This window comes from Phascolarctos cinereus, unplaced genomic scaffold (genome assembly GCF_003287225.1).
Source record: "Phascolarctos cinereus isolate Bilbo 61053 unplaced genomic scaffold, phaCin_HiC Scaffold_5;HRSCAF=322, whole genome shotgun sequence".
Taxonomy (NCBI): Eukaryota; Metazoa; Chordata; class Mammalia; order Diprotodontia; family Phascolarctidae; genus Phascolarctos; species Phascolarctos cinereus.
The window spans coordinates 124782531-124797642 of NW_027555958.1; the positions used below are offsets into that span (position 1 = coordinate 124782531).

General features: G+C 36.3%; 1 protein-coding gene across 1 annotated transcript in view; it reads right to left on the minus strand.

Moving 5' to 3' along the window:
• ENPP1 (ectonucleotide pyrophosphatase/phosphodiesterase 1) overlaps positions 1 to 15112 on the minus strand; it is a 113733-nt gene that overhangs the window by 72805 nt on the left and 25816 nt on the right. The window contains exon 2 of the mRNA XM_020987073.2: positions 208 to 280. Within this exon, the coding sequence (XP_020842732.1) occupies positions 208 to 280 (73 nt within the window). The remainder of the gene's footprint in view (positions 1 to 207; positions 281 to 15112) is intronic.

Genomic DNA, 15112 nt, shown 5'->3' on the forward strand with positions numbered 1-15112 from the left:
TGTTGACCAGAAAAAAAAGGTTGGCATAAAAAAATAAAATCATGAAAGTACAGATATGGCTATTATTATATGGTGAAGAAAGTATAAGACAGGATCCAGAAATAAGGATAAATTAATTGCAAGGATTCTATAAACATCTGTATTGGAAAAATATCAATCAATATAACCATACAACTACATGATATTTTTATATACTATTATGGTTACCTTCTCTGGAACAGCTTGGTTTCAATCCAAATATACACCCAAGAATTGTTGTTAGCATGCAGACAGACAGCACCTGTTTAAAAAGAAAAGTCTATTATATTTTTCCAAAACAATATTTTCATTTTTTTAAAATTTAAAATTTAAAATTTAAATTTAAAATATTTTCATTTATTTATTCAACCAGTCCTGGGTTTTCATTGGTTGCATTCATTGAGGAATAAGGAAATTTCCTCTATTAACTCTTATCAGTAGCTGTTCTGCAATTTGTATTCTCAAAGAGTAGCCCATGTGTCTAAGAGATTAATTGGCCTTATCCAGGGTTCTATAGCTAGAATCTGTCAGAGGTAGAACTTGATTCAAGTCTTCCTGTCACCAAAAGTGGCCATGTTGTCTCTCTTATATGACCTAAACATCCCTCACCACATGAGGTAGGTTACACTAATAAGCTTGCAAGTAATTAACAACCAACCAAAATCAATTTACTATATTGAAGGGAAATTGGAGATAGCATGACTAGCACCCCAATTAAATTAAGGTTTTTGAAGGCATTATAGATTTATGGATTTCGGAGAAGAGACTGCTTTTTTTTTTATCTATCCCTAGCATTTGACAACGGTAGTAGTCACTTAATAAATGTTACTTGATGGATATTATGTATCCATTTGATTCTCTTAGATCCTTAAAAAAAAACAAAGTAAGACAAAACAATGCATTGTAATAATGTGATAGAGTACTAAACTTAAAGCCATGAAACCTGAATCCTAGTTCAATCTCTGCTACTATCTATGTTATTTATCATGGACAACTTGCTATTCCTTTCAGGGCCCCATTTTCTCACTAAAATAAGGAAATTAAATTTGGAGCTCTAACTATAAATTTTGTATCAGGATAGGATGAATAAAATGCACCTCAAATCAACTTCATATTTCATAATGTAAATTCAACAATAATTAAGACAAATTCCTTTGAGGGGAAAGGGGGAACTCATCAATCTAGTGATTTCCAGTTGTTAAACATTGGCATGTAAACAAATTTTTGCTTTTTATTTTGGTGCTCTGGACAAAAATCCTAGTTACCTCTCCCTAGTTTCAGCCCCAACTTAACTAAAGAATCACCAAGATTCCTTCCAACTTTAAAGTTGTATGACCTCTTTTCTACCGCTATACCTCAATATTACTTGATCAAATTATCCTGTCTATATTATATTACTCAAATAAATGTATTATTCAAATTCACAAAACTTCCCAGAATAAAGATATTACAGGAAATTTGAGGAAAGGAATGACAATGGGATTATGGCCAAAAACTTACATAAATACTTACATCCTTTATGTCTAATAGAATGCTATATTTTTATCTCCCAGAAATGTCACTTTGCAACAATTAGCCTTTATCTTACCATTACTCTAGGGATTAGAGTCTTATTCATGTTCTCAGATTTAGTGTAGCTTAAGTATTTTAGGGGGTGAAAAAAAAAACAAAAGTCAAATGGCTACAGAGACAATGTGTTGTAAGAAAAAAAGTAAACAGCATTTCTGTACTTGAATTTTTATCCATAAAATAAGGGGGTTGGACTAGATATAGCTAAGGTTTCTCCAGCTCTAATATTCTATGACTCAACAACTATTTATCCTCAATACCAATGTTTTAAAATGCAAATATGGACGTGTCCTAGATTTCTATGATTCTGTACCCTCTTTTTAATGAACAAAGGAATCGAAACGATTACAGATAAACTCTGAGATTTTGTAGTCTGTGTTACAGAGTCTGGAAGAAGACACATCACTCTCACACTGTTAACGGACCTGTAAATAGTCTGTTGATAGGTCTGTAAATGGTCCAACCCACTCTTGAAACAATCTGGAAAGATTTAAGAAAAGTCTTTCAACTGTTCATACACTCTGACCGTGTTTCCAAGACTGAGCATATTCCCCTGGAAGGTCAAAAAAAACCTCTAATATGTACCAAAAAGTTCTTAGCAACACTTTTTGTGGCAGCAGATAAAGTGGGCACTCATCAGTTAGAGAATCCTGAGCAAGGTAAGGTATATTAATATAATAGAATGTTACTACATTATAAAAATCAGGGAATGAGAAGGATTCAGAGAAAGATGGGAAGATTTTTACAAACTGATGCAAACTAAAGTAAGCAGTATCAGGAGAAAAATATACTCAATACCTACAATAATATGAAGAAAAATAACACTAAAAAGGCAGTCTGATTCATATTGACTACAATGACCAGTCTTAGTATCAAATAGTAGATTACGAAATATATTTCTCTCCTTTAATTTGAGAGGGTAAAGCAAAACATAGTGGTATAATGAAAAATATGCTGTCAGATGTAATTATTTTGCTGATCCATTTTGCTTTTGTTTTAAGAGGAGAGCAGTGTGTTAGTAAACAAATGATTTGTAAAACGAAAAACTAAATACATCAATAAAACTTTAAGAATAACTGAAATAACAAGACTTCTAAAATGATAACCATCTGTAAAATTGGGATAATAATAGGGCCTACCTTCTCAGAGTTGCTATGAAAATCAAATGAAATAGCATTTGTTTAGTGTATTGGAAAACGTAAAGCAATACATATGTGATAGCTATTGTTACTATTACTGATTTCATTTTATCTATTATCCCCTTAAAGCAATCAAAAAGATATGATAACTTATCTGAAGTTTTCTGCACTAAAATCTTATTCCAATAACCCATATCAAAGCATGCATGCATGTAGTATGGCACAGTATCTTCAAAGCTATACCAATCAATTAGGCAATAAGCATTTATTAAGGATCTACTAAATGTCAAATAATGGGAATGTAAACACAAAGGTGAATCAGTCCCTGACCTCAAGTAGCTGACATTCTGTGAGGAGAAGAGTACAACATACACATATATGGATATATACCAAATATATATAAGGTAACTGTAGCTTGAGGAGATCAGGAAAGGCTTCACATAGGGCTTGAATTGAGTTTTGAAGGAAGATAGGAAATCTGAGATACTGTAACAATTGAAATTAAGGTAAACTGAATCACAAAGTATCAAGCATGATCAATTTAGTAAAGCATAAATTTACCAATAAGTAGGATCTAAGCTTCCCCCAGCAAAGGTAAGACCACAAATGAAGGGAACAGCTCTCTTTTATAGTTTTGGGAAATACAGAAAATAGGAAGGCTAGCATCATAGACAGAAGAAAATATGATTGGATGGAAATTGAGAATGAGGGCTAGCAACAATTCCTTCTTTCTTTCCTGTTAACTAAGAAATGTTTACTGCTTTGAGTCCAACTGCCATCTGCAAGGACAGAGATAGCAAACCACACTTCTTTGGATAGCAAACCAGACATCCTTGAAGGATAGCTTGGTGATATAAAGATACTAGATCAGACTCCCTGGTGTTCATCTACATCCTTTGGGAATAACAGATTTCCTTGACACAAGAATAGAACAGTGATTAACGAGAGAACTGCATTTCTAAATTTAATTCATTAAAGACTAAGTTACAATACAAAAATCAATTAACAGTAAATAGGATCAATTAAAAAGACACAATCAATCTGATTACTTCAATTTCCCCCTTTGCACGCCTTTTATAGATTACTTATCTATAGGCTAATTCTAGAAAAATTTTTAACAGTCATTATGAATAGTACATACTAACATCAGTTTTTCTGAAGCAACTTTAGAATATGCTTAAACATAGAAACTAATGCAAAGTCTAAAAAGAATTGTAAAGTAGAGGGCAATAAGTGTCCATTACCAAAGGTAGGTAACTGGTCATTTCCCTGCAGCGAAGTGAACCAAGAGAAGGGATTCCACCAGGAATACTGAAGGAGGTAGTTACATTTCTGCTATAACTTATTAGCTCTTATGTAGGCTTGTCACAATTTCTACTGACCAGTCAATATGAGAACAACAAAATTGATTAATCAGAATAGAGCACCAGCCCTGAAGTCAGGAGGACCTGAGTTCAAATCTGCCTCAGACCAAACACTTGACACTTACTAGCTATGTGACCCTGAGCAAGTCACTTAACCCTAATTGCCTAACCAAAAAAAAATTTGATTAATCATAGCACAAGTCATGGTAATATCTAAATATCTAAAGCCATGGACTAATTTTAGAGGGGAGATTTACATGTCACCAAAGTAAACAACAACAACAAAAAAACCTCAGCAAACATAGATACTGTGAAACAAAAAAGCCAAAGTGATACAATAATGATCATCAATATTAATTAACATCAAGTCTCTTTATAACCTAATAATTTATTCCCAATGTCCATTTAATCATATTTCATCTTGGATCCCAGACATTCCACGTAGTATTCTGGTCCCTGGATACATTTCCTCTTGGATGTTTGAGAATAGGCCTCATTTTCAGGTAAGGCCTAAAAGGGGCTCCTCTTCAATAGATTTATTTCTCTGGTTCCAAGTTACTTACAGAGATTCTAATTCTGCTAAAAAATCTGTCAGTTATAAGACTCAATACAATTTAGTTCAACCTCCTAAATTTGGTTTTCCAATAACTAGTTCATAAGTTGAAAACTAGTTCAAGCCTTGTGGTTCTGATCTTATTAACAATAGAGCTATAAGAAGAACATCAAATTAGGATGAGTTCATATGAAACCAGAGAATTTAAGTTTTTACATGCCACTTGCTCTTTCTTTCTTTGCCTAAATCCTGTGCCTGATATAAACACTGCCAACAACAGGCTGAAGGAAGAATCTTAAAAAGAAATTTATGAAGATCTGATTTATAAAATAGGTCCTTCTTTCTTAAAATTATCACATAGATACTTCAAATAGGAAAATAATTGACCCTCTTCACAATTATCATATAAAATCTTAATCCAATTTTTAAACTTATCACATAAGAAACATTTGTAAGCCAATTACATACATTTACATATACTAGTTCTTTGAGAGAACATTCTAATCTTATTGCTTTCTGAAAGTTTACTACTCCATTTAATTTTAACAAATTTAAAATACAAAAAACCTTTATCTAAGCTTAATTCCCTCCTTAAGAGGATTTCATCCCCAATAACATCCAAAAGAATGAGACATTTTAGGGATCTAATCTTATGTATTAATATAAAACTATTAACAGGTAGATTACAAGCCCAAGAACTCATTAACTTAATTATATAGATATGGAACCGACTACAAATGCAGAATAAAAATAGTAAGACCTTTCATAATTGTATCCTATTATAATTAACTGAGAGTTGCTGGTATATTGCAACAACACAAATCATGATATTTAAAAATTACAGTTTTACCTGCTGATTAGATAAATTTACTATGAAAGGAAGAAGCAGGGATATGACTGTAAGAACATCAAAACTGGTCCTCCAAGCTTAAGCCTAAGAGCACAGACTGACAACATAGGTAGAATAGAATAAAGTATTCTTAATTCCATTTGATTTCAGGTAGGAGTTGTTTTTATTATTTGGCACAGACAACCATTTAGCAAAGTTCCACCTTATCCAGAGGGTATCATAGCCAGGCTCAGGATTAATCCCATGGGAAACATTCCTGTTCAGAAAGGAAATAACACAATGGGGAAACCAAGTCCAAAGGATCTTTAATCTCCTCATGAGGTCATACCCTCAACTTTTCCCAAGCCCAGACATTCACATGCAGTAATTCTCAGATCGCTATCCCTTTGAGCACCTAGAGGCATTTCCCTTCAAAAGTGGATTACTGACCACGATAATTCAGACAATTATACCTGAGTTCAAAACTCAAAATGATATCAGATTACAATCCCACAAAATTTCAACTCAAATAGCAAAGTTTTACTACTCATAACTTAGTGCTAGAGGTAGTTATTACTACTCTCATGTTGTTGCAATAAGTTAGTTAACAATAAAAAAAAGTTACTAAGACTTCCCCCCCAAAAAAATTACTCGATATTATTTTCTTCTTTCTTTTCCCAGACAAGTAATTATTTCTCTTCCTCTTTTAAAATATGCCCAATTAAATATTTCACAATAGCTTCTAATAACCTCTAATTAATATTTCATAATATCTGGTAAGAGGCACTCCAGGCCTGGAGTCAGAGAAGACCTGAGTTCAAATCTGGCCTCAGATACTTACTACCTGCATGAGCCTAGGCAAGTTACTTAACCCTATTTGTTTCAGTGTCCTCATCTGTAAAATAAGCTGAAGGAAATGACAAACCACTACAGTATCTTTACCAAGAAAACTCCAAACGGGGTCACAAATAGTTGGACACAACTGAAATGACTGAACAACGACAATCCAAATTAAAAGGAGTTAAATTCTCCAATTACACAATTTTATCATCCTTCTAATAGCATTTCTTATACAATGGTTTTCCGGAATTTATAATACAAGAAAATTTAGAAATACATTAACATTCACAATATCATAGGTTTTTTTTGCTCTGAGAGTACAATTTTATTTTAGTTTTCAACATTTACATCCACAAGATTTTGAGTTCCAAATTTTCTCCCCATCTCATCCCTTTCCCAACCCAGACAGCATGCATTCTGAATACCCTTTCCCCTAATCTGCCCTTCCTTCTGCTTCCCCCACTTCTCTTGTCCCTTTCCTCTTTTATTTTCCTGTGGGGCAGGATAGAGTTCTATTCCCCATTGCCTGCATATCTTATTTCCCAGGTGCATTTAAAAACAATTTTTTGACATTTGTTTTTAAAACTTTGGATTACAAATTTTCTCCCTTCCTCCCTCCCCACCCACCCTCATTGAGAAGGCAAGCAACTCGATACAGGTTATACTTGTGTAGTCATGCAAAACACTTCCATAGTAGTCATGCTGTGGAAAACTAACATTTCCCTTCATCCTATCCCCACCCCCATTTATTCTATTCTCTCTTTTGACCCTGTCCCTCCTCAGAAGTGTTTGCTTCTGATTACCTCCTCCCCAAGTCTGCTCTCCCTTCTATCATCCCCGCCACTCTCTTATCCCCTTCCTCCCTATTTTCCAGTAAGATAAAATAGCTTTTCATACCCAGCTGAGTGTGTATGTTATTCCCTCCTTAAGCCAAATCCTATGAGAATAAGATACATATAATTTTTTTCCCTTTGACTACCCTACTACTGACAAAGACCTCAAGAGTTACAAATATCATCTTTCCATGCAGGAATGTAAACAGTTCAACCTTAACAAATCCCTTATGATTTCTCTTTCATGTTTATCTCTTCATGCTTCCCTTGAGTCGCATATCTGAAAATCAAATTTTCTATTCAACTCTGGTCTTTTCAACAGGAATGCTTGAAAGTCCTCTATTTCACTCAATGTCCATTTTTCCCTTGAAAGATTATACTCAGCTTTTGCTGGATAGGTGATTCTTGGTTGTAATCCTATCTCCTTTGACCTCCGGAATATCATATTCCAAGCCCTCAGGTCCTTTAGTGTAGAAACTGCTAAATCTTGTGTTATCCTGATTGTGTTTCCACAATACTTGAATTATTTCTTTCTGGCTGCTTCAATATTTTCTCCTTCACCTCAAACTCTGGAATTTGGCTACAATATTCCTAGGAGTTTTCCTTTGGCAATCTCTTTCAGGAGGTGATTGGTGGAGTCTTTCAATTTCTTTTTTACCCTCTGGTTCTAGAATATCAGGGCAGTTTTCTTTGATAATTTCTTGAAAGATGATGTCTAGACTCTTTTGATCATAGCTTTCAGATGGTCCAATAATTTTAAAATTCTCTGTCCTGGATCTATTTTCCAGGTTAGTTATTTTTCCAATGCGATATTTCACATTGTCTTCTATTTTTTCATTCTTTTGGTTTTGTTTTACAATGTCTTAATTTCTCATAAACTCACCAGCTTTCATTTGCTCCATTCTAATCTTTAAGGAAGTATTTTCTTCAGTGAGCTTTTGGACTTCCTTTTCCATTCGGCCAATTCTGCTTTTTAAAGCATTCTTTTCCTCATTGGTTTTTTGGACTTCTTTTGCCATTTGGGTTAGGCCATTTTGTAAGGTGTTATTTTCTTCAATACTTTTGAGTCTCCTTTAGCAAACTGTTGACTTGTTTTTCATAATTTTCTTGCATCAATCTCATTTCTCTTCCCAGTTTTTCCTCTACTTCTCTTACTTGCTTCTCAAAACCCTTTTTGAGCTCTTCCATAACCTGGAACTGATTCATATTTTTCATGGAGGCTTTGGACATAGGAGCTTTGACTTTGTTGCCTTCTTCTGGTTTTCTGTTTTGATCTTCTTTGGCACCAAAGAAAGATTCTATGGTCTGACTCTTTTTTTTTCATGGTTTGCTCATGTTCCCAGCCAATTACTTGAGTTTTAAACTCTTTGTTAAGGTAAGGGTCTGCTTCCAGTGTGGAGAATGTACTGCCCCAAGCTTTGGGGGTTTTGTGCACCTGTTTTCAGAGATACTTCTAGGGACCTGTAAATTTCCAGTTCTTCCAAGGTACTATGATCAAGGGTGAGGTGTTTACTCCTTTCCTGGCCTGTGCTCTCATCTATGAGTGATCACAAGCACTCTTTTCTGCCTTGGAACTGTAAGGAGAATTCCTTCTGCACTGTGCCAGCACATCTCCTCGCCCCAGGACCCTCCTCGCCACCCAGAACTGTGACCCATATCTAAGCACAGGTAAAGCAAGAGATTCCTGCCTCAGCACCAGTAAAGAGATCCATGCAATCCCCCTCTGATCAGCCACTCAGTTCCCTCTCAATCTGTGGGATGGAAGCTCCAGAAGCAGCTGTTGCCCCAGCTGCATGGGGGACTGGGACTGGGACTGAGCCTCTCTCTCACTGTGGTCACAGACTTTTCCTATTACCTTTTAAGTTGTTTTTGGCATTTGTAGGTTGAGAAGTCTGGAAACTGCCACAGCTGCCAGTGATTCAATCCTCTGAGGCCTGTTCCAGGTTGCTGAGAACTGTTTTGCTTGCACGCCCACACTGACCTGTGTTTCTCTCCCAGCCCAGCATGATAGACCTTTCTAATCAGCCATCCAGGCTGTCTTGGGCTAGAAATTTGTTTGACTCTGTCTTTTTGTGGCATCTGCTGCTCTAGAATTTATTTGGAGCCATTTTTTATAGGTATTTGGAGGAGTTTGGGGGAGAGCTCAAGCAAGTCACTACTTTTACTTTACTATCTTGGCTCCCTACAATATCATGAATTTAAAACATGACACTAAACCTATTACTTATCAGACAACATCAACTCAGTAGAATGCATTTCTAAGTTATCTTACATAGAAAACCATTCTTTTTATCACCTTTGGCATAGTACACTAATCACATCTAAAACTCAGTACAGAGTTATCCAGTATGAAGCAATTGCATTCAATTAAAAAATAATAAAAATTAACATGTATCTAGACAGTGCCTACCAAAAGCCAAATCTTATGTTAACAGCTTCAATCATGTAATTCTCTCAACAATGCTGGGAGGTAACTACTATTTTTTTACCCTTTACAAGAGCAGTAAACTAAGTTAAACAAAGATGAGGTTACTTACCTAAAATCACATTGCCAACAAATTTACAGAGACCAGATTTCTAACTTACATTTTCTTCAATCCATACTCTTTCAGCATTTTGCCTTAATGCCAAACCACATTATGATTTAGTTTCAGGACAAACCTTTGCTACATCAAATCTAGATTTGCAATCACAAAATCAAAATCTTAAATTTCCCAGGAACCATGTATTCACAGTACTTCACATTATAAGGCTCTCTACTTCCAGGCAGTCTACTACCAAAGGTTTAAAGTGGAACTTTTGTATTCTCATCCCCCTTTTTAGGGACCATGAGGATTTTATATTCTTTACATAATAACTCAAATATAGTCATCTAGTGATCTTTCAAGGGTGAATTTTAGTATAGTATTTTCCAATAAGTCCATGTTGCAAATATATTACTGTAATGTCCATGTCATAAAGAATAACCACATAGTATTTCTCATATACTTCTTATTAAGTACTTTTTGGTGACTGATTTCTAATTTACTCAAACAATTAAGTTCTGTTATATTATTTACAGAAGTAACACAAAGCATTTTTCCTAATTAAATTTCACATATATTCAAGTTGCTTCCTTAAATGAGGTTCTCTTTTCTTGGGCAAGAAACAAGACAGTTCTTAAAATTCAAATTGTAAACTTGCCTTGAAATTTAGCACCAACTGACTTCCTCTTCTTTAACAGATAGTTATGTGATGTTGAGTAGCTCTCAGGGTCATAACCCTTCTAGAAAACAAGGTGGAGATGTTGATTCACATTTTCCCTTCCTTTGTCCTTTCTCTCCTATATAGCTATGGCAATGCTTCTAAACACATCTATACCCTTCTCACTCCATTTAGGGCAGAAAATATAGATATATCCCTACAATTCTTAGCAGGGCTTGATTAGCAAAAGCAGAATTAATAATTTCTGCATCACATGATTTGAGGGAATCTACCCCTAAATCCACCTAATACTTCTATATAATTTATTAAAATGGGTCAGGTCTCATTTTCTTCTTGACAAGCTATTCAAAATCTACCCTAAGTAATATCCAGTATATAATATATTTTATAGTAAATCAGTGTGTATAATATATTTTATAGCAAAATTTCTAATGGCAAGACATACACCAATTTGAAAATTTCTTTATAAATTGATTTGAACTTAACTTTAATTTATAAAACTCCCATGTGTCTAGTTAGATACACCATTATAATAAAATTTATTTTACTTTTTACTTTTTCCCTGATTAACACAAACTTCCTCTTTTTCATGAACCAGGAAAGACTTAACAATTAAGTTAAGTGCCACAGCTATTCAAACTGCCACCTACAACCTATTTTTTTCCTCTTTGCTTTGGAATTTCACTGTTTTGACTTTTAAACTAGCTTTGATTCCCTTTTCTCTAATCAGTGAAATTACCTTCCCTACACTAAAACAACAAATCTGTCACTTTACAGGGGAAGAATCATGAAAGGTCTTTGTAGCATTCACAATTAATCTCTTTATTTCCTTATACAAATTCTGAAGAATGTTAACCCTAAACTCACTAGAATATTTCAGTATTTATAAAAATGTCTGAGCCACAATTTAGAAATTCACAGTAGAGAACTTATGCTTTAGTCACAAACTAAGTTTCTGATTAAATTACATCGTCATAACATTATACAGTCTGGGGGCAGCTAGGTGGCACAGTGGATAGAGCACAGGCCCTGGAGTCAGGAGTTCAAACCTGGCTTCAGACACATGATATTCACTAGCTGTGTGACCCTGGGCAAGTCACTTAACCCCAATTCACTCACACACACACACACACACACACACACACAAAAGAGAATAACATTATACAGTCTGAGGTAAAAGATTCCATTTTCTCTTATCTGTCTTTCTCTCTCTACTCCCAAAACTTGGCCAGAGCTTAGAAATATAGAGAGAAAGGATAACTGTCTTTCTGAAGACTTAGCAAACTCCTCAGAAAGTTCACATTCTTTTTGCCAGGAAAAAATTAGTTTATAAGACACAGAGAAGTATTTGCAAGTAAACGCCCTTTGTACAATTTGCTAAAACCAACCTCAGTGAAAAGAGAGATTGTCTCCACAAGACAATAGGCATCAGTGACAAAGATTCTTTAAGAAAAAAAAAGTGTGCACAGGTAAAAAGAACCTTCTCAGGTCAAATACAAAACCCTTAGAGGTTCTGATATATCTTAGACTAATTTGGGTAAGGGTGTTCCCAGGTGATGACTAGAGAGACTTCCTTTACCATTCAACCTAATTTTTTTCAGCTCTATTTTTTTATATGTTTAATTTATTTTTAGTTTTCAACATTTACTTCCACAAGATTTTGAATTCCATATTTTTACCCCATCTTGCCCCTCCCCCACCCCAAGCTGGCATGCATTCTGAATACCCCTTCCCCTAAGTCTTCCCTCCCTTCTATCTCTCCCCCTCCTTCTCTTATCCCCTTCCCCTGCTATTTTCCTGTAGGGCAGGATAGATTTCTGTACCTCATATCCTGTATTTCTTATTTCCCAGTTGCATGTGGAAACTATTTTTTTAAACATGTGTTTTTAAAACTTTGGGTTCCAAATTTTCTCCCTTCCTCCCACCCCACACACCCTCATTGAAAAGGCAAGCAAGTCAATACAGGCCATACATGTGCAGTTATGCAAAACACTTCCATAGTAGATATGTTGTGAAAAACTAACTCTATTTCCCTTAATCCTATCCTGCCCCCCCATTTATTCTTTGTTTTGACCCTGTCCCTGCTCAGAAGTACTTCCTTCTGATTACCCCTTTCCCAATCTGCCCTTCTCTCTATCATCCCCCTGCTCTCTTGTCCCCTTCCTCCCCTATTTTCTTGTAGGGTAAGACAGATTTCCATACCCAATTGAGTGTGTATGTTATTCCCTCCTTAAGCCAAATCCTATGAGAACAAGATTCCCTCATTTTCTCTCACCTTCCCATTTCCCCTCCACTGTAAGACACTTTTCATAGCTGTTTTGTGCAAGATAATGTACCCCATTCTACCTCTCCCTTTCTCCTTCTCCTAGTATAATCCTCTCTCACCCCTTAATTTTATTCTCCAGATATCACCCCTTCATCTTCAACTCACCCTGTGCCCTCTATCTAAATATCTATCTATATATACATACATATAATTTTTTCCTTCAACTACCCAAATACTGACAAAGGTCTCAGGAGTTATAAATATCATCCTTCCATGCAGGAATGTAAACAGTTCAGCCTTAATAAGTCTCTTATTATTTCTCTTTCCTGTTTACCTCTTCACGTTCCACTTGAGTTTTGTATTTGAAAGTCAAATTTTATATTCAGCTCTGGTCTTTTCATCAAGAATGCCTGAAAGTCCTCTATTTCACTAAATGACAATTTTTTCCCCTGAAGAGATTATACTCAGTTTTGCTGGGTAGGTGATTCTTGGTTGTAATCCTATCTCCTTTGCCCTCCAGAATATTATATCCCATGCCCTGCAGTCCCTTACTGTAGAAGCTGCTAAATCTTGTGTTATCCTGATTGTGTTTCCACCATACTTGAATTGTTTCTTTCTGGCTGCTTGCAATATTTTCTCCTTGACCTGGGAACTCTGGAATTTGGCTACAATATGCCTAGGAGTTTTCCTTTGGGGATCTCTTTCAGGGGAAGATCAGCAGATTCTTTCAATTTCTATTTTGCCCTCTGGTTCTAAAATATCAGGGCAGTTTTCCTTGATAATTTCTTGAAAGATGATATCTAGGCTCTTTTTTTGATCATGGCTTTCAGATAGTCCAATAATTTTTAAATTCTCTCTCCAGGTCAGTTGTTTTTCCAATGAGATATTTCACATTGTTTTCTAATTTTTCATTCTTTTGGATTTGTTCTACTGTGTCGTGATTTCTCATAAAGTCGCTATCTTCCAATTGCTCTATTCTAATTTTTAAGGAAGTATTTTCTTCAGTAATCTTTTGGACTTCCTTTTCCATTTGGCCAATTTTGCTTTTTAGGGCATTCTTCTCCTCATTGGCTTTTTGGACCTCTTTTGCCATTTGGGTTAGGCTATTTTGTAAGGTGTTATTTTCTTCAGTATTTTTTTGGGTCTCCTTTAGCAAGCTGTTGACTTGTTTTTCATGATTTTCTTGCATCACTTTCATTTCTCTTCCCAGTTTTTCCTCTACTTTCCTTGCTTGCTTCTCAAAATCCCTTTTGAGCTCTTCCAGGGCCTGGGACAGATTCATATTTTTCTTGGAGGCTTTGGACGTGGGGGCTTTGACTTCGTTGTCTTCTTCTGGTTGTACGTTTTGATCTTCTTTGTCACCAAAGTAAGATAGTATAGTCTGACTCTTTTTGCGAGGTTTGCTCATGATCCCAGCCTACTACTTGAGTTTTAAACTCTTTGTTAAGTTTATAAAAGTCTGCTTCCAATGTGGAGAAAGTACTGTCCCAAGCTTCGGGGGTTTGTATAGCTGTTTTCAGAGATACTTGTAGGGACCTGTAAATTTTCAGTTCTTCCAAGGTGGTATGATAAGGGTCAAGGTGTTTACTCTTTTCCTGGCCTGTGCTCTGGTCTTTGAGTGACCGGCCACAAGCAGTCTTTTCTCTCTTGGAACTGTGAGGAGCCTTTCCTTTCCACTGCCACTACAAGCTCCACCGTTCCAGCTCTCCTCCTCACCCCAGGACTGCCACCCAGATCCAAGCACAGGCAAAGCAAGAGATTCCTGCCTTAGCACCAGCAAACAGATCCCTGCAGTCCCCCTCTATCAGCCACTTGATTCCCCCTTAGTCTGTGGGTTGGACGCTCAGGACACAGCCACGGCCCCAGCACCTACGCTCTGGGTTCTGGAACTGGCTCTGACCTAGCTCTTCTCTCACCAAAAAAAAACAGACTTGTCCCCACTGACCTTCTAAGTTGTCTTTGGCGTTCCTGGACTGAGGAATCTGGAAACCGCCACAGCTGCCGGTGATTCATTGCTCTGAGGCCTGCTCCAGGTTCACTGCGGTCTGCGTGCCCATGCCAAACTGCGCTCTTCTACCCGCCCCGCACAACATGCCTTTCTGATCAACCATCCAGGGTGTCTTGGGCTGGAAATTTGTTTTACTCTGTTTTTTTGTGGGTTCTGCTGCTTTACAGACATTTTTTTATGGGTATTTGGAGGGGTTTGGGGGAGAGCTCAAGCAAGTCACTGCTTTCACGCAGCCATCTTGGCTCTGCCCTTCAGCTCTATTTTTAGTTACCCCTTTTTGGCTTGGAAGAATACACTGTTAGTTTATCAGTCACTTGCCAACTATGGATTTGTGATGGCCCACTGTGCCATTGACGGATAATGATTATTTGTAACATGGTGCTTCCCTAGCCCCTTTTCAATGGGAAGCGTCACTCTTCCTACTTTCCAATTATAGTGAGAGGCTCAGGACAACCTCTCTCTCCTGCTAATGGCAATAAGTAGCCTGGG